This window comes from Gossypium hirsutum, chromosome D11 (genome assembly GCF_007990345.1).
Source record: "Gossypium hirsutum isolate 1008001.06 chromosome D11, Gossypium_hirsutum_v2.1, whole genome shotgun sequence".
In the NCBI taxonomy this organism is placed as follows: domain Eukaryota; kingdom Viridiplantae; phylum Streptophyta; class Magnoliopsida; order Malvales; family Malvaceae; genus Gossypium; species Gossypium hirsutum.
The window spans coordinates 72,474,117-72,493,505 of NC_053447.1; the positions used below are offsets into that span (position 1 = coordinate 72,474,117).

At 36.8% G+C, this 19,389-nt stretch overlaps 2 protein-coding genes across 5 annotated transcripts; one reads left to right on the forward strand and one right to left on the reverse strand.

Moving 5' to 3' along the window:
* Positions 1-2,039: 2,039 nt before the first annotated feature.
* Positions 2,040-5,100, reverse strand: LOC121223576 (60S ribosomal protein L4). Its single transcript, XM_041105319.1, has 2 exons — positions 3,845-5,100; positions 2,040-2,433 (listed from the first exon to the last, which is right to left on the reverse strand). The coding sequence occupies exons 1-2, from the start codon at positions 4,949-4,951 to the stop codon at positions 2,320-2,322; spliced, it is 1,221 nt and encodes a 406-aa protein (XP_040961253.1). The 5' UTR covers positions 4,952-5,100; the 3' UTR covers positions 2,040-2,319.
* A 3,300-nt stretch (positions 5,101-8,400) lies between these two features.
* Positions 8,401-19,211, forward strand: LOC107898818 (two-component response regulator-like APRR7). Of its 4 annotated transcripts, none has more exons than XM_041105318.1 (10): positions 8,401-8,643; positions 9,186-9,251; positions 9,330-9,800; positions 10,325-10,486; positions 10,605-10,738; positions 11,099-11,263; positions 17,111-17,294; positions 17,447-17,900; positions 17,993-18,788; positions 18,868-19,211. In XM_041105318.1, the coding sequence occupies exons 3-10, from the start codon at positions 9,518-9,520 to the stop codon at positions 18,931-18,933; spliced, it is 2,244 nt and encodes a 747-aa protein (XP_040961252.1). In that variant the 5' UTR covers positions 8,401-8,643; positions 9,186-9,251; positions 9,330-9,517; the 3' UTR covers positions 18,934-19,211. The 4 variants fall into 4 exon arrangements, with proteins under 4 accessions (XP_040961252.1, XP_016679860.2, XP_040961250.1 ...); XM_016824371.2 differs by lacking the exon at positions 8,401-8,643 and adding an exon at positions 8,648-8,883; XM_041105316.1 differs by lacking the exon at positions 8,401-8,643 and adding an exon at positions 8,648-8,855.
* Positions 19,212-19,389: the final 178 nt, after the last annotated feature.

Below are 19,389 nucleotides of genomic sequence, written 5' to 3' on the forward strand. Positions count from 1 at the left end.
TTAAAATAATAAAAATAACATGCCAATAAAAAGAATATAACATAAACGATACATAATAAATACGAATATTTTTATTATCATTTAAAAATGATAATAAGTAAAATATTTTAGTTTAAAATATAATATATACATATAATAACATGCCAACTTAATTATTGTCATTTTTTTTTTGCATAGAACTTCAAAAGAAATTTCATTTTTAATATTTATAAAAAACATAAAATAAAATTTAAAAACATAAACTGTTATTCTCAGTTATAAAATCTAAAAAATTTAGAACATATAAACTAATTCCTAATTTATCTCATAAATTCAAAATTCCATATTAATGGTTTCATCTTTTACCTACATAAAAAATAAAAAAATATTAAAATAATCAAAATAACATGCCAAATCAATTTCATAAAAAAAATAAATCTAATAACCTAAAACACACATAACAAATAAATTACATAAAAAAAATATATTCTTTGTACATAACATAAATAGGTTTTTTTACTTCAATAAACATTAAAAATAAATTATGAATGAATAAAAATATAAAATAAATACAAACATATCTTAATAGTTCTTTTTAACCAAATAATACCTTACAAAAATGAGCTGATGGGGGGAGTGTGGAGGAGGAAATACTAGGTGTGCCACCTATAAGATAGACACCACTAGAGGTGCTCATGGGCTAGGCGGCCTGGCCCGGCCTGACGACCCGCCTGAAATATAGGAGGGTTCGGGTAAAAATATAGGCCCGAAATATTTGTTTGGGCAAAAAAAAAGGTCCGTTTAGAAAACGGGCCGGGCCTCGGGCACCACTTTTTTGGCCCCAGGCCCAGCCCGGCCTGGCCCGAATATATAATAAATATTTATTTTTTTATTTTTTATTTTTAAAATACTTTTTTTAATTTTTATTTTAAAATAATTTTTTGGTGTTTATTAAAAAAATGGGCCGAGCCAGACCAGACTCGGGCTTAGGATTTTTTTCGGGCTGGGCCTAGACAAAATTTTAGGCCCATATTTTGGGCCTGGCTTGGCTTGGGCCTAGGACGCGGGCCAAACTTTTTTCTAAACCCGACCTGGCCCGACCCATGAGCACCTCTAGGCACCACCCCCTATACCCTTTTTTTTAACAAAATTGTGTCAGGATCAAGGTGGTGCCGCCTATGCACCACCCTCCACCCATTTGAATGTACTATTTTGGTTCATAATTCATGCAACATGCCATTTAGGTTTTTTTTTTTGTAATATTATTCTATTAAAATGAAAAAAAATTTGTTGCCAAATTTTAATACCAAAAAGGACAAAAAAAAGTATTGGTATTAAAATAGATCTAATTGTTAAGTTTAAGGATCTAATTGCTTAAACAGAGGTGGATCAAGAGGGTACCCCAAAAATGATTTTTTTTTCATTGAAGACCTTTATAATTTATAAAAGTTTAAATTAATAATAGTAAAATTACACTTTGACTTTAAAAATGATAAAATTTGATTTAATTCTTTAAAATTTATAAAGTTATAAACTATTAAAATGACAAAATGCATAATTTAATTTCGTCTGTCCCCTAAGTCGTACTTCTGCATCCGCCATTGTGCTCAAACCACATTAACTCTTTTTCTTTTTACTTTTTTTCCTTACAAAAAATAACAAAAATTTATTTGATCAAAATAAAAAAAAAACTATTTAGGTTTTTTCAAAATAATAAATTACCAAATAAAATTCATTGTATCAAATGTATTATTTTATATGTATGGTCTTGCTCTAACTTCTAAATATATATTCTCTCTAAAATTTATATGTAATTAAATATCAACATGATTTTAAAGTAGAAATATATATGGAATTATATTTTTATTTTTATAATTAAATCAAAGATAAATAATTTTTATTATTTTTTGAATAATGAATCACAACATTTGAACAGGCCTAGACAGCTTGATTCTTTGACCCATAAACATGATCATATTGAATCAAGTCCATAACACATGCCTTTCAATCTCAAAATATAAAAAGAAGAAAAAAATTTATTTAGGAAACAGTCCAAGTAATGGATAAAACACTGCAAAGCAAACATTTCAATAACATAAATATAATAATCCGACCAACCAGTCTTGTAAACTATTTCAATGCTAGTTCTCATTTTCATTGAAACTATTCCCCTAATCATAAAGAGTGAAAACATGGTGGAGATGGCTAAATGAAAAGAGAAATAGGGTTCATGCCATTCCACTAATTTTACTTTCAAAACTCCAAACATCATCAAATGAAATAAAAATGTCAAAAACACCGAAATCAAAACTGATACAACCACTCCGCGGAAACTAAAATTTACTGCGACACGCCCAACCACTTGGAGAAGTTCTCGAACTCTGTGTAATCGCTGTCGGAGATCATAGTTTGATACCATGCTTTGCCAGCTGACTTGATTGCGGTTGCTTCCTCCTGAAACAAGGCAAAAGGAAAGATGAATGGAGTCGATAAACTAACTTAACAGATCAATATGTGAGATAGAATTGTTCACAGCAAGTATTTTCTCAAAGATTAACAGAGAACACAATGGTATGCCGAAGAAGTGATTGGGAAAACATCAATCCTGCCTGAGAATGCAATTTTGACTTCATAAATTGAATACCACCAAAATGACTCGAACAGGAGAAAGTAACAAAAGGGTGCCATTGTAATTCACTTTGAACCCTAACTCATGCTCAACGTAAGGTGCAAAAAGGAAATGGCTCAAGTCAAGTAAAATTTAGCACAGACTAAGACTCTTCCCACTTCCATTATCTTGCCAAAATCACATCATATGATAAACATGGAGAAAGAGATGACCGGAGGTCATGAGAATTAAGAGAAAAAGAACCAACTGGTGCCAGAATAATTCATTTCAAGTCCAAAGTAAAAGCTGAAGATAAGGTGAAAAAATCAATGCATGATAAAATCTAAAGCTCCACCCACTTGTATTATCTTACCAAGTTCACATAAAATGATAAAGATGGAGAAAGAGATGACACAAGGACAGTAAGAGAAAGAGAACCAATGGGTGCCATTATACCTCATTTCGAGCCCAAAGTCAAGCTTAACATAAGGTGTAAAAATCAATGCATACTAATCTAGCATATGACTTAAACTATATGCTCGAACAGGAGAAAGAAAACAAAAGGATACCATTGTAATTCATTTAGAACCCTAACTCATGCTCAAGATAAGGTGGAAAAATCAGTGCAAACTACTCATCTAGCATATAACTAAACAAAATGGCTTAAGTAAACCGATAGAACAGACTAAGACTACTCCCACTTATATTGTCTTGCCAAATTCACATTAAATGATAAAGATGGATAAAGAGATGACACAAGAACATATGAATCAAGTAAGAGAAAGAGAATCAATGGGTACCATTATAACTCATTTCAAGCCCACAGTGAAGCTCAACATAAACATAAGTGGGAAAAATCAATGCATAAACCTCATCTAGCATGAGACTTAAACTAAATGGTTGAAGTCAAATAAGCAAATGGCACAAACAAGGAGAAAGAGGCAACTCGATATCATATATAATATAGAATAATCATATAAATACCAACACCCAAATGCATGAAAGATATATTATGTACCATATGACAAGCATAGAAGCATGACACTATGCCATGTAGCAGTAACAACTAACAACAGCTGCATATTGTATAGTACAGTAATCAATCAAAGAATTAAGAACCATTAATCATATACATCACAATCAAGTTCAAGAAACAAAACATTAACTAAAGCGCACATAAATCCATTGAAATGTACTATAATGCATCAGCCTAAACCACGGAAAAGTTGCAAATATCATCATTAGGAATCTGTATACCTTAGATATAGGCTTCCTCTTCTTGTCAAGCTTCTCCTTCTTGGCCTTAACACGTTGTGCCTCAGCCAAAAGAGACATCCTTCTAGCAGTCTTTGCGAAAGGGTTCAACTTCAGCATAGCATTCAAGTTCTTGAGTGGATTCTTCTTCAAAGGTGCCCTCTTGATCTCCTTCTTAATTGGCTTAACGACCGACTGAACCTCATCGGAGTTAATGATCCTACCAAGATCAGCATTCACCATCTTAGAACGAGGTAAAATGTACCCCTTCTTCTTCTCAGAAGGCTTCTCAAATGACCCATAAATCGAGTCAAGTTTCTCGTAAGCTGATTTGGTCCAAATAATGAACCGTCCAAGGTGACCACCAGGAGCGAGTTTCAACAGATTGAGCCTCTCCACATTGGCAACCTCGACTCCAGGGATGTTACGGAAGGCTTTAACAAGCTTTGCCCCTTCAGTTCCATAAACAATCAAAGGACCTTTTCGAGAAATGTACCTACGGTTCCTCATTTTCCCTTTTCCGGGTCGGATCCCTTGACTGTCCTTAGCCTTTTCCACATCCGGATATGCTCCGACCTGTTTCAAAACCTTAATTGCAGCCGAGGTCTTTTCCACACTCTCCACAGCGTCCGATATGACCAGAGGCATCTCCGGAACAGACTCGATACGGTGACCACGTGCCATCACGAGTGAAGGAACAGCAGAAGCGGCGATTGCGGAGGCAACGGCGTACCTCTTCTGGTTAACATTGATCTTCCGGTGCCAACGGCGCCAGATCTTGGTAGGAGCAAACATACGGCCTCCACGACACATGTTCCCAAAAGCACCTTGGCCAGCACGGTGAGTACCACCACCAGGAACACGCGGGATACGGGAGACGGCACGGCCAGTTCCCCACGATTCAGCTGAGGTCTGGTGACCAGCACGCTTGGAGACAGCGTAAGGCTGGCGGCTGTTCTTGGAAATGTTATCGTGGACGAAGGTGACGATGTCTGGTCGGATCGAGGCTTTCATGACATCAGCGAGAGGAACAGTAGGCGTAGCGTCGGTAGCCATATCGGACTCTATGGTTTGCACCGAAACCAGAGGACGGGCGGCGGCGGCTGCCATTGTTAGGGTTTTGGGCTTTGAGGGCAGACCAGAAAATTAAATAAAATGCGAGAAAATGTGAGCACTGAGCAGCTAGGGTTTTTGAGGAGTCTGCAGGTGCTAAGTAAATACGGTAGGGTTTCAGGTTGTTTGGATATGTAAATTATTCTATTCTACAGAGAAATGGGCTAATCGGAACAGAGTTTAACTTTATGGGTCACGAATATGTCAATATGGGCAGCCTAACCAATATACCCAATGATTGAAGATTCAGCCCATCTAATCTTTTTTTTCCCTCTATAATTGAAGTTTAATGATGAAAATAAGTTATTTAATTTATCATTCCATATTAAGTAATTTTAAATAGATATTAAATTCGTAATAATTTATATAAAAATATCTAAATTACCATAAGGGTCAATTTGATATGTGTACAATTAATTTTTGAATATATATGTAAATTTTTAAATAGCGATACCCTTTGAACATTTAATTTGATATCGTTTAAACGAGGAAAAAAGTTAAATTATTGTGTTCTTATGTCAATGTTAATGTAGATACAAGTTTTGTCCCTGGAAACAAACATTCATGCTTGGGAGTGATTATCCAAGAAAACGATGGCCAAAATTTTGGCTATTGTTGAAGAAACAACTATTGTATTTGTTCCATCTTTGCGTCAAAGGCGTTAAGGTGATGCATGGGCTACAATTTACTATTGACTTAGGTTTCCGACATGTGATAATAGAAAGTGACTTGTTATCATTTATTTCAAAGCTAAACTCGCAAAATATTGACTTATCGGAGATAAACTCATTTACTTGGGATGCAAAAAGACTCTCAAAAAGCTTCATTTCCTATTGATTTGCGTTCATCGACAGCAATAGTAACCAAACTGCACATTCAATGGCATCGGATGGAATGCTTAGGCAATGGGATGCGTCGTCATTAACCTGGAACTGTGTTGCAACTGATCGTCGATGTTTAAACCCACATTGATGATCAATTGTGCAAGCAAAGTTTTTGGGGAATCATCTTTAATATGTTTTCCCTATTTCTGTTATGGTTTTCTTCAATATTTTATGAAGTTTTCCATGGAGATTAGTGCCGATTGAGCTCAAATTTTGCTGAAAATAGGAGATGGTCAGTTTGTTTCCCACACATAAAGATCAAGAAAATATGAGTCCAAATTGACTCACAAAACCGCTCATTATTCCTAAATGCTCTCAAAACATAATTATATCAATAAGCCGGCCAAGAGCCACCATTTGAGTATCAATTACCATTATATTTTTCAAGAGAATTTGTTGGTTGTTAGTGGAGGTTTAGTGACGGTAGGTACCAATATCTGTCTATCACAATCCACAAAGACAACATGTATGCCTTGCAAACTAAAAAGAAAGAAGGTGCGATGAATAAATAAGGAGAAAGAAGGAAGAAAGGATTGGTGGGATGAGAGAAAAGGTCAGCAATAACCAACTTGGAAGCCCACGCCATCATTGGACAAAACAAAGGAAAAGAAGCAAACGACACAAAGAAAGCTAAAAGGGAAAAGTTTTTAGTGTTTTTTTTGTTCACTTAAATAGAGTAGGAAAATCAAACAAATTCAAATGTATAAATTTACGAAAATATAAAAAACATAAATAAAATTATTAAAGAAAAATAAAATGTTGTGCATAATTTTTATAATTAAAAACTAATAAAAATTAAAACAAATAAAAATAGAGTAAACAATAGTTTCTGTAGAAGCTTTAAAAACCTCAAAGATTTTTATAATATTCATTTAAAAAATTTATTTTAAACTATGTCATATAAGATTTAACATTTTATTTAATGGTTAAATTAATGATTTTAGCAACTTAAGGACTTTATTGATATAAAATTAATAGATTAAGGATGTAATTAGAATATTTTAAAATTTAAAAACTAATTTAAAATGATAGTCATAATTTAGGGATGTTTAGTGCAATTAACTGTTTATATAATCAAAATTGTTCACCTAAGATATTTTCCCTAATATCAGTCCACGACCATGACATGTTGCGGATACTTTCGTCATTTTCCAATAACAAGGATACTATCGTCATTTCACTTAAGAACTTAACGCCGTCACGAGGGCTTTACAATTGTATAACAACAAATCGGTTTAACTATGCCAAAGGTCATTGTACTGTTCCGAAAATTTAAATTTAGTTCCTATACTTTACTTTTGAGACATTAAGTCCTTAAACTTTTTTCTAATTTGAAAATCTTGGTCCTCCGCCAATTTTGAAGTTAAAATTGGTGACGTGGCTGTTATAAACAAGGCAAAATAACTCTTTTAACCCTCAGTATTTAGGGTTTTTTTATCAATTTTATCATTATTCTTTAAAGTACATAAACAATTCCAATAAAAGTTTTAAATTTTTGGTTTTCCTTTTTTCAATAAAAGATATAAAAATTTGTGAAATTTAAAAAACTCTTAAAATTTTAAAAGGCATAATGATAAATTTGGCCCCTAACATTTACTCATTTTATCATTTTGACCCATTATTCTTTTTTTTTAGTCAATTTTACACTCAACATTTGAAATCTAGTCAAATTGCTTACTTTTAGATGGGAAACTGATTGAACTATTAAGTTTTAATGGCACTGGTTTGACCACTCACATGGCAGTCCATGAATAATTCATAAAAATTTAAAAAATGTATATTTTTTAAAAAATCAACAAGTTTCATAAAATTTTTAGAAAATTTATTCATGTTAAGAATGAAATATACGTGAAATGTCACATGAGCCACCACGTTGATGCCATTAAAAATTTTAACTGTTCAGTCAAGTTTTCTGTCTAAAAGCAAACAAATTGACTAAAGTTTAAAGGTTGTGGGCCAAAATAATCCCAAAAAAGAATAAGAACCAAAATAACAAAATGAATAAACGTTAGGGAATAAATTTATCTTTATGCCAATTTTAAAATAAAATAAAATTTCAAAAATCCATTTTAAATATTTTAAAAATAAAGTAAAAAAATTAATTTAATCAATTTAAAATAAAAATTGTTCAAGTTGAGTAACATAGATCGAACATATAGCTTAAAAATTAGAGAGAACTTATTACTATTCACAATTTTTTTTTTAATTTTTGAAAGTTTCTATAATTTTCATATATTTTTTAATTATTTAAAATGAAATTTTAAAAAATATTTTTATTTTTAAAATTTAAATACTTTTTAAAATTTGCAATTTTTTATATCTTTTATTAAAAATACCAAAAAACTTTTAATTTCTAAAATATTTTTTATAATTGTTCGTGTAGTTGTAAAGAATAAGGACCAAAACCACTCATTCTAACTGAGAGACTAAGATTTTTAAATAAAAAAAATAGAGATTCAATGTCAAAAAATTAAAATATAAGGACTAAAATTTAAAATTTAGAAGAGTATTAGGGACGTTTGGCAGATTTAAATCCAACAAATCCAATGTCTCCCTTGACGGACGGTACCCCCACGCGTCGGACACGAGATCTCCAAAGATCGTCGAGAGATTCTAAAAACACAGTCGAGCTCCCAGCTTTAGATTTTGTCCAGCTCAGCAATCCCAAGCGGCCCAAATTTTGTAGCCACGTGGAAATATCTCAATCCCACCTGGAGTTTCCGGAAAGTTCGGCACCGCCCCTTTATCCACGTCAGCTTCTCTTGGTCTCATCTTTAATATATATCCACAATCTCCTAACAAAAGGTCGAGCAAATTATCCAGTCGCTCTGTTTCTCAGGCAGTCAATTTATTTAAGACAAAGTAAATAGCGAATTAAAAATTTTTTGGTATTAAGTGAAAATTCTCATTATGGTTTAAATTTGTGTTTTTTTGGTTTAATTTTTGTGTAATGTTGAATTTTGTTATCCAAATCTGTGTTCGATCGACCTCAATAATGGTGGTTAGTGAAGCTTTTGGTGAGGATTATATTTATTTCTAGCACCTGTAAGTTCTTTAGTTGTATATGAGATTTGAATGATTTTGTTTTAGTTGATTCAATATTTGAAGAGCTAAGTAATGATGCTGTAGAATTATCAAAATTTTCGATTTGGTACTTTACTAATAATTGTTTAGATCTTATTGATTGAGGTTTAGGTTAGTACTGGAAAAGCTTGGATTTAGCTTTAGGTGTTGAATTTAGGTGCTTGATATTAGGATTTTGACCTAGAAATTAAACTTGTTTCGTTTGAATTGTTTGTGGTCAGGTTTTGGTGGATTGTTTTGATATGCTTTGTTTTTGTCTACAGGGTGAAAGCAGCTTATGTAGTATGGAGTTGGTTCCTGAAGATTAGAAGGCGTTATATTTTGCTGTGGTGATTTGTTTAACTTTTATGTTTGGGAGCTCCCAAGTGATTTGTTTAACTTTTAGATTTAATTGTTTGTATTTGCAGAGGTTTGGCTTCTTGAAGACGAAGCTACGTACTATTTAATTTGGGAATTGAAGAAGGATTTTAATTTATCCTATGTTGTTCTGTCCTTATTGCTATCAGTCTTTTCTAGTCTGGTTTACAGGTAAGTGTCTAGATGATTGTTGATAGCTATTGTGACAAAGGGTTACGAGAGCTAAACCGTCAGCTATATGATGGAAATGAGAAATACAAATGGAGTTGTGGCTGAGGAACTTGGGACGCTAGAAGGAGATGACCTGAAAGTTGACAAGATTGCACAAAATGTTAAAGATTGTCATGTCGGGGTTGTTCAGGCCCCTGCTGTGCTCCAGATACAACAGCAACAGCCTCAAAGTGCATCGGGTTGTTGGGAGAGGTTTCTGCATCAGGCATCAATTAAGGTTCTGCTTGTAGAAAATGATGATTCTACTCGCCATGTTGTTGCCGCACTTCTGCGCAATTGCAGATACGAAGGTTAGTGGCTTGAGGCTTTCTCAGATTGTAACACTGAACAATTTTGTTCTCCTCCTTTATGGCTGAAGTGGTACAGACTGTAAATTTGTGCCTCAGACTTGGAATAAAATTTGAAGGTTTGGAGGTTTCTCTCAATAATGATTAAACTTCTCTTACATTCACCCTTTATGCGGGGAAAGTGATTTGATAATTAGCCTCTCTAAGTAGAGTTGAAAATATTTGCTACTTCTTTTTGCCTGTTGAGAAAGCCTAGTCCAGCTTGCAACAGCACTTGCAGCCTGACTTTTTCTTATTGTATTTTATGTTGAGTCTATTCTTAACATCATTATACTTGGTACTTGGTTTTATTTTCATGGTAAAGTTTTACGATACCTATTCATCTCTTTTTAGTTATTTCATATTTGATTCCTCTCCTCTTCTTTTCTTTACATATTGAGATATATTTACTCCTGGGTTGGCATGCTCTTGTATCATAGAATGGTTTGCTTTTGAATTATCTAGTGAATTACACTCTGTATTCCCAGTTATTGAAGCTGCAAGTGGACTGCAAGCATGGAAAATACTAGAAGACTTGACCAATCATATTGATCTTGTATTGACTGAGGTGTTTATGCCCTGCTTTTCTGGCATTTTTCTTTTGAGCAAGATTATGAGCCACAAAACACGTAAAAATGTTCCTGTGATCAGTAAGTTGTCGACTCTCTTCTTCCTTTTTTACTGTTCTAACATTTCTTATTCTTGTTTTCAAAGTTGAGATCGTTGAATACATACTTTTAACTACTGTTTTATGAGATCTGTGTGCAGTGATGTCATCTCATGATTCAATTGGTATAGTCTTTAAGTGTTTGTCAAAAGGTGCAGTTGACTTTTTAGTGAAGCCTATTCGAAAGAATGAGCTTAAGAACCTTTGGCAGCATGTTTGGAGGAGATGCCATAGTGTGAGTTGTTAACTTCCTACTTCAGATTTAGATTCCCTATGATAAGCAGAGATTAGAAACCTCTGTAGTAGCAAGCTTTCTTGTTGTTCCTGCTCCATCAGTTTCAAGAAAATAGATAAAACATTTGAAACTAAAAGCATATCCACCAGTTTAATTTTCAGTTGTATGAAGAAGGTAGCGTTATAGGGCTGGTATTGATTAGAGGAAATTCTATACAACTTTGTTATCATGGTATTTTACTTCATCCGTACATTTCCAAAGGGGGAAAAACATAAAAAATAAGAAAAGAAAAGAATTGGATCACATTTTATGTTTTGATATACATATATATAGCCTAATGGTTGATTTCTTCTCCTTCAGTCTAGTGGTAGTGGTAGTGGAAGTGAGAGTGGAACGCAAACTCAAAAATCAGAGAAATCAGGAAGTGTTGAGAATTCTGACAACAGTGGCAGCAACGACGAGGAAGATAATGAGAATAACGGTCTAAATGTTGGGGATGGTAGTGATGATGGGAGTGGCACTCAGGTATAAATCTGTTCTTAAGTTGCTGTATATTTTATGAGGTTAGTATCTAGTAGTGAGGCCGTAAGAGCGTTTAAGCTAATTGGCAACTTGATTTCTGAATTTGTTACTTTTGCATTTGATTATGACATACTGCATTGAAAGCAGATTATTTTCTCTGTATGCATTGATTTACAATGTTAGAAGTTTTTATTTTTAACCCTGATGGCTTTAACTTAAATTCTAGTTTAATCATTAATACCCAATGTAAAAAAGTATAAAATTAGTTCTGATCTGCCAGTATAAATTCTTGACTCACAATCAGCTCTACCTTTGCTTTCATTTGCTTAGGAAATGACGTATAGGCTCAGAACAAAAAGTAACTGTTTAGTCTCTCGTCAAAATATTTGAATAGATTTTAACAGTCCTAGAAGGTTTCATGTATATATATGAGTAGTGTTAAGAAATGGCTTAAAATTGGTAGTGGATTGTTGTTGTTGGTAGTGGGTTGTTGGTGGTAGTGGATTAGTGGATGGTTGTTGGTGTCCATTTTCAACCACAAATCTTTGCCAAAGTTTTGGACAATTATGTCCTTGAACTCTCTTATAAATAGAGAGGTTCATTAGCCATATTGATCATCCCAAACCAAGAGAGAGCAAAGCTTGTTCTTTGAAAGCTAGGATTTTAGCTTTCGGGTTTTCTATAGGGGTTGAGAGTTGTGAGGTTCTCGGGTTGTGTCTTGAGTGTAAAACACTTGTAATCTTCATCTTGTTATAGTGAAATTTCTTTTCGCCTCTGCCCGTGGACGTAGGCATTAAAGCCGAACCACGTAAATCCTTGTGTTCACTTTATTTTTCGTTCCGGTCAATTTACTTGTAGTCATATCGGAGTTCTCGAATCGATCCTTTCCGCAACAAATTGGTATCAGAGCGTAGTTGAAGGAGTGATAATATTTTCTGAATTGCCCTGTGACTGCAGCTTTGTCTGATCTTTCACATCAGGAAGAAAATATTATCATTCATTCAAAGGTTCCAAATTATGGCTACAAGTGTTTCATCGACTAAGTATGATGTCGAGAAATTTACCGGGAAAAATAGTTTCAGTTTATGGCGCATCAAGATGCGGGCAGTGCTGGTTCAACAAGGATTGCTAAAAGCATTGTCTGGTAAAGATAAATTACCAAGCACGCTTTCGGAAGAGCAAAAGGATGACATGCTAGAAAGAGCACATAGTGCTATTCTGCTATGTCTAGGAGATGAAGTGCTACGAGAAGTAGCGGATGAGAAAACCGCGTCCGGTTTGTGGCTCCGGTTAGAGAGCAAGTACATGACGAAGTCATTGACGAACCGGCTCTACCTCAAGCAAAGACTCTATGCCCTGAAGATGGAGGAAGGTACACCTGTTTCCCAGCACCTGGATAAATTCAATTCCATTATCATGGATTTGAATAATATCGATAACAAAATCGATGATGAGGACCAAGCAATAATTGTTTTGTGTTCTTTGCCTCCCTCGTATGAGAATTTTGTTGATACAATGATGTACGGTCGTGATGACCTGACTCTAGAGGAGGTGAAAAATGCCTTAAGTTCCAGTGAGTTGAGGAAGAAAATCACTGGTAAGGTGGTCGAAAACAATGAAGGCGAAGGCTTGGTTGCTCGAGGAAGATCCAAGGCAAAGGGTGGAAGTTCAAGTAAAAGCCATCCTAGATCGCAGTCCAAGAAGAGAATACAGTGCTACTACTGTAAGAAGTACGGGCACATGAAGGTAGATTGTCCGAAAAGGAAGGAGAAATCAGAATCACAGGAGCAACAAAATGATCGTGCGAATGTAGCTGATGCAGATTCTTCAAGTGATGCCGAGATCGTTCTTGCAGTATCCGACTCTTACGCTGGTGGGAGATGGATTCTTGATACGGGAGCTACATTTCATATAAGTACTTCGAAAGATGCATTCTCAACATACGAGAAGCATTCTGGTTCAGTACTAATGGGAAATGACCACGCATGTCAAGTCATGGGGATTGGCACAGTTCGTATAAAGATGTTTGACGGTATTGTTAGAACTCTAACTGATGTTCGGCACATTCCAGAAATGAAGAAAAATTTGATCTCTTTGAGTACGTTGGACAAGAAAGGCTTTCGGTACTCTGCTGAAGGTGGAGTTCTCAAGGTATTCTCGGGTGCTTTGACTGTGATACGTGGTAATTTGGAGCGGGGCCTTTACTTCCTCGATGGTTCCTCGGTTACAGGTGTTGCGGGAGTGTCATCATCAGATGATCTAGATTCTGACACCACGAAGTTATGGCATATGCGGCTCGGGCATATGAGCGAGAGAGGCTTATCGGTGCTAAGCAAACGAGGATTATTGTCTGGGCAGTGTACAGGAAAGTTGAATTTCTGTGAGCACTGCGTCTTCGGTAAGCAGACTCGGGTAAAGTTCAGCACTGGGATTCACAAGACAAAAGGCACAGTGGATTACTTCCATTCTGACCTTTGGGGGCCTTCTCCGACAATTTCTAAAGGTGGTTACAGATATCTGCTTACCTTTATCGATGATTACTCGAGAAAGGTTTGGGTGTATTTTCTGAAGAGCAAGTATGAGGTTCTCATCAACTTCAAGCAATTTAAAGCTTTGATCGAAAATCAAACAGGAAAGAAGATCAAGCGATTCCGGACGGATAATGGCTTGGAGTTTTGCTCAGGTGAATTCAATGAGTTCTGCAAAAATGAAGGAATAGTGAGACACCGCACTGTTCGTCGAACACCACAACAAAATGGAGTTGCAGAACGCATGAATAGAACTCTCTTGGAGCGAGCTCGTTGCATGCGATCAAATGCTGGGCTCGGTGAAGAATTTTGGGCTGAAGCTGTTAATACTGCTTGTTATTTGGTTAACAGATCTCCGTCAACAGCTATTGAGCTGAAGACTCCTGAGGAAGTATGGTCTGGTTCTCCTGCTGATTACTCTGGTTTAAGAGTGTTTGGCTGCCCTGCGTATGCTCATGTAAATGAGGGAAAACTCAAACCGAGGGCGAAGAAATGCATATTTCTTGGATACGGCCAAGGGGTGAAAGGATACAGGTTGTGGTGTCCTGATCCGATTTCGTCCAAGTTCATCATCAGCAGAGATGTGACTTTTGATGAGTCATCCATGCTTCGATCCACCACAAATTCCCGGGAAAAGGAGGAGTCAGATAGAATGGGAGATCACGGTGTTGAGAAGCAGGTGGAGTGTCAGGTGGACGCTCCAATTCCTACGGAAGGTACTTCAGTCCAGGATGATCAAGTTGAGGTGCAAGATTCCGATGAAGATGAGTCACCTCAAGAAAAACCATATAGCATTGCCACTGGAAGAACGAAGAGACAAATCAAACCAAATCCGCGTTACGCTAATCTGGTGTCTTTCGCGCTCAGTGTGGCGGAGTCCATTGGTATAGAACCTTCCAGTTATAATGAGGCTGTCACGTGTGATGAGTCGGCACAGTGGGCAATTGCTATGAGTGAGGAGATAGAATCTCTTCACAAGAACCATACTTGGGAGTTGGTTAAGCCGCCAAGTAACCAGAAGATAGTTGGTTGCAAATGGGTCTTCAAGAAAAAGGAAGGCATCCTAGGGGTTGAAGCAACTAGATTCAAGGCACGATTGGTTGCTAAACGCTTCACTCAGAAAGAGGGGATTGACTACAATGAAGTTTTCTCCCCAGTCGTAAAGCATTCTTCCATTCGTGTATTACTTGCCATGGTGGCCAAGTCTGATCTAGAACTTGAGCAGCTTGACGTAAAAACGGCGTTCTTGCATGGTGAGCTCGAGGAAACAATCTACATGCGTCAACCAGAGGGTTTTACAGTTCCTGGTAAAGAAGACCATGTCTGTCTATTTAAGAAGTCTTTATATGGATTGAAACAATCCCCAAGGCAGTGGTACAAGCGGTTTGATAGCTTCATGATTCAGCATGGTTACACAAGATGTGACTATGATGCTTGTGTCTATCATCGGAAGCTCTCAGATGGTTCGCACATTTATTTGTTGCTGTATGTTGATGACATGTTAATTGCTTCCAAAAACATGTCGGAAATCAACAAGTTAAAGTCGCAGTTGAGTGGTGAGTTCGAGATGAAGGATCTGGGTGCTGCCAAGAAAATTTTGGGCATGGATATTCACAGAGATCGCAAGGCGGGCAAGCTTCGTGTGTCGCAGAAGAACTACATTGAAAAGGTTCTTCAACGCTTCGGCATGGATAAAGCGAAAACTGTGAGTACTCCGTTGGCACCACATTTCAAACTCTCTGCAGAGTTGTCACCACAATCTGATGAAGAAAAGCAGCAAATGTCTCACATTCCATACTCGAGTGCAGTTGGAAGCGTGATGTATGCAATGGTTTGCACTCGTCCAGACATTTCACATGCAGTTAGTGTGGTCAGCAGATACATGAGTTGTCCTGGCAAGGAACACTGGCAGGCCGTGAAATGGATTCTCAGGTACTTGAGAGGTTCTGCAGATTTATGCTTGGTATATGATCAGAGTGACTGCACTAGCAGTGTCACGGGCTATGTGGACTCTGATTATGCTGGAGATCTGGACAAAAGAAGATCTCTGACGGGTTATGTTTTCACTTATTCTGGAGGAGCCATTAGTTGGAAAGCTGTGTTACAGTCTACCGTAGCCTTATCTACGACTGAGGCGGAATATATGGCGTTAGCAGAAGCAGTGAAAGAAGCATTGTGGATGAAAGGTCTAGTAAGCAGTTTGGGTTTACAACAGGATTTCACTGTTGTATTTTGCGATAGCCAGAGTGCCATACATCTGACTAAAAATCAGATGTTTCATGAACGGACCAAACACATTGATGTCAGATATCATTTTGTTCGGGAACATGTTACGCAAGGTGACATTGTTATCAGCAAGGTTGCTACCGAGAAGAATCCTGCAGATATGTTAACTAAGGTGATCCCTGCATATAAGTTCAAGCATTGCTTGGACTTGATAGGTATTCGGGATTGATTAGCGCCAGAGAGGCGTTTGGAAGAGGTGATCCAGTTCGAGGAATTCACTATGATGTTCAGCTTGGTAAATTTCAAGCCAAGGTGGAGATTTGTTAAGAAATGGCTTAAAATTGGTAGTGGATTGTTGTTGTTGGTAGTGGGTTGTTGGTGGTAGTGGATTAGTGGATGGTTGTTGGTGTCCATTTTCAACCACAAATCTTTGCCAAAGTTTTGGACAATTATGTCCTTGAACTCTCTTATAAATAGAGAGGTTCATTAGCCATATTGATCATCCCAAACCAAGAGAGAGCAAAGCTTGTTCTTTGAAAGCTAGGATTTTAGCTTTCGGGTTTTCTATAGGGGTTGAGAGTTGTGAGGTTCTCGGGTTGTGTCTTGAGTGTAAAACACTTGTAATCTTCATCTTGTTATAGTGAAATTTCTTTTCGCCTCTGCCCGTGGACGTAGGCATTAAAGCCGAACCACGTAAATCCTTGTGTTCACTTTATTTTTCGTTCCGGTCAATTTACTTGTAGTCATATCGGAGTTCTCGAATCGATCCTTTACGCAACAAGTAGTTATGTAGTTCTAATCAAGATTCAGTGGCAGTTTGGCAGAATGCAACCTCGGAATCCATTTAAAAGGTTCCAGAACTGAATTGTTTTGCTCTAGTTCATCAGAGCCTTAATCCAAACATATTATGTTGGTCTGCATGATTCTATTATATCCATTTCAAATCATTGGCTACATTATCTAGTGGTATTTGCTCTTTTACCTCGAATGTTGTCATCTTTAATGGTTGAATTGAATTTCTCTCAGACCTTGGGATTAGAAGTTTATGAAAGTTGTTACAAATAGTGGAACCTATCAACGCATTCTCCTTTTGCAGAGTTCTTGGACGAAACAAGCAGCAGAAATCAAAAGCCCCAGTCCAGTCTCACCTCAGGATCGAGTTGCTGAGTGCCCTGATAGTACATGTGCTCAAGTTATCCATTCAAATGCAGAAGCATCTGGGAACAAAGGGGTGCCAGCAACTGCACCTAGAGGGTGCCAAGAATTAGATGAACAGCTTGGTAAACACAAACATTTAGACGTGTAGCTTAAAGTACAGCTTGTTGATCAATATCTTTCATCTTTTAGTTCCTTTTTTTACTTATCTTCCTTTAACGGTATACTGTAAGGCCTGTCAATTCATCTTGTAATCTTTTTTACCTTTTTACTGCAGATAATGTTCCAATGGGTAAAGGCCTGGATATACGCATGGCAGGAAGTGTAGATTTACAACGAGAGCGCCCAGTTGAGGTCCGAATCAAAACAATTGGAGCGAACCAAATTAACCTACTTGAGATGAGCTTCAATAAATTGAATGAACCAATTGATAAAAGGCAGCTGGATCTCAATACCAAAAGCTCATCTGGCGAATTAAATTCTGAAGCTGCTCATCAAACCGGCATCACCTCTAAAACTAATGATCTTAAGAAGGAAAGTACAGAGTATGAGGCTTCAAACAGGATTTCCAAGATCTCAGATGGCAATGATAAAACCACTGATGATTCTAAAGAAGTACTGCCTTCTACTGAACTTGGGTTTAAAAGACTTAGAGGAGCTGAAGACACTGAGGCCATGTTGAGGGATGAGCGAAATGTTTTGAGACGTTCAAACTCTTCGGCCTTCTCAAGGTATTAACATGGGTTAATCAATAGGAAACCGAGTAATTGAATAGATTTGTGGAATCCTGAATGGTTTTGATTGTAATGTCTATTGCCTGCAGGTATAATATGGCATCGAATGCAAATAAGTTTTCCTTTGTCAACACCGGAAGCTCATCTGCACGTGATAGTAAGTTAGAACTGACAAGAAAAGGATCAGTATGCGATGTTCAATCTCCTTTGGTTAATGACCTTTCCAATCAGTACTCAAATGTTGGTAGCAATAACATCAATATGGCCTCTACAACTGATAATGCTTTTGCCAAGCCAGCTGTTTTGAAGAATAAGTCAGCTTCATCATCCACATTCAGATTGGGACATCCATCGTCTGCCTTCCAGCCTATGAAAAATGACCTTTTAAATGCTGCTCGGAAACCCGTATTAGACAAAGCTGATGGTGTAACTACTAAAGCTGGACTCAAACAGCCTAGACTGACTCACCAAGAACTTGATATGCAAGACCGCCTACAGCATCAGCAGCCAACTGATCATGACACATTATCTTTGAAAAAAATGGGTGCAGACGCTCCCCATTGTGGGTCATCCAATGTGTTGGGTGGGCCTGTTCCTGTTGAAGGAAATGCTGGCAACTACAGTGTCAATGGAAGTAACTCGGGTAGTAACCACGCAAGCAATGGGCCACATGGAAGTAGCACCCTAGCCGATACTGTAGGGACAAACATAGAAAGCGATAATGGAATAGCTGGGAAAAGTGGAAGCGGTGGAAGTGGTGATGCAAGTGGGACAGGGAGCGGGCGCGGGAGTGGAAGCAAGGTAGACCAAAGCAAATCTGCACGTCGGGAAGCTGCATTGACCAAATTTCGACAGAAGCGAAAAGATCGATGCTTCCGGAAAAAGGTATCCAATGTCGACCTGTTAGCATAATTTCTGAGATTCAGAGTAAATTCTTCTCAACATTTTGCCTTTCTTTTTCCAGGTCCGATATCAAAGTAGGAAAAGGTTAGCACAACAACGACCTCGTATCCGAGGGCAATTCGTGTGACAAACGGTGAACACCAATGACCCCTCATCTGAAGGCAATTCATCCGACAAATAGCAAAGAGGAAAACACTAGAAGAGTCCAGCTGATAAGGTAACAAGATTTGATCCACTCCTCTGATAAAATACCTTGTTGTAATATTATTTGGGAATGTTAAAAAGACTTGATGAACTCCTTTTTTATTGTTATATTTATTGTTATAAGCTTTAAAAAATGTGCCTTAAAGGGGAACTGAAAGAAGGCAGAAAAACTTCTATAATAATTATCCATTTTGTGTTGTCTATTGGATCGATGAAACATCATTAAACACTACTGCTTGCTTTGATAAACCTTTTTAATCATGTTCTGTTTTGTTGGTTATATTGTTACGATATTTGTGTGTTTTGGTGTACCATTTCAGATTTATTAATATTTTAAAAATATTTTCATATATGTTACCCATTTCTTGTCATCTACTGG

What these genes read in the sequence shown, in the direction of transcription:
- LOC121223576 (XM_041105319.1), bottom strand. Translation starts at nt 4,951, where the DNA reads ATGGCAGCCGCCGCCGCCCGTCCTCTGGTTTCGGTGCAAACCATAGAG. An exon ending in AGAGGAAGCCTATATCTAAG is followed by an intron (nt 2,434 to 3,844) that starts GTATACAGATTC and finishes GCCTTGTTTCAG; the next exon opens with GAGGAAGCAACCGCAATCAA.
- LOC107898818 (XM_041105318.1), top strand. Translation starts at nt 9,518, where the DNA reads ATGATGGAAATGAGAAATACAAATGGAGTTGTGGCTGAGGAACTTGGG. An exon ending in GCGCAATTGCAGATACGAAG is followed by an intron (nt 9,801 to 10,324) that starts GTTAGTGGCTTG and finishes CTGTATTCCCAG; the next exon opens with TTATTGAAGCTGCAAGTGGA. An exon ending in ATCGATGCTTCCGGAAAAAG is followed by an intron (nt 18,789 to 18,867) that starts GTATCCAATGTC and finishes TTCTTTTTCCAG; the next exon opens with GTCCGATATCAAAGTAGGAA.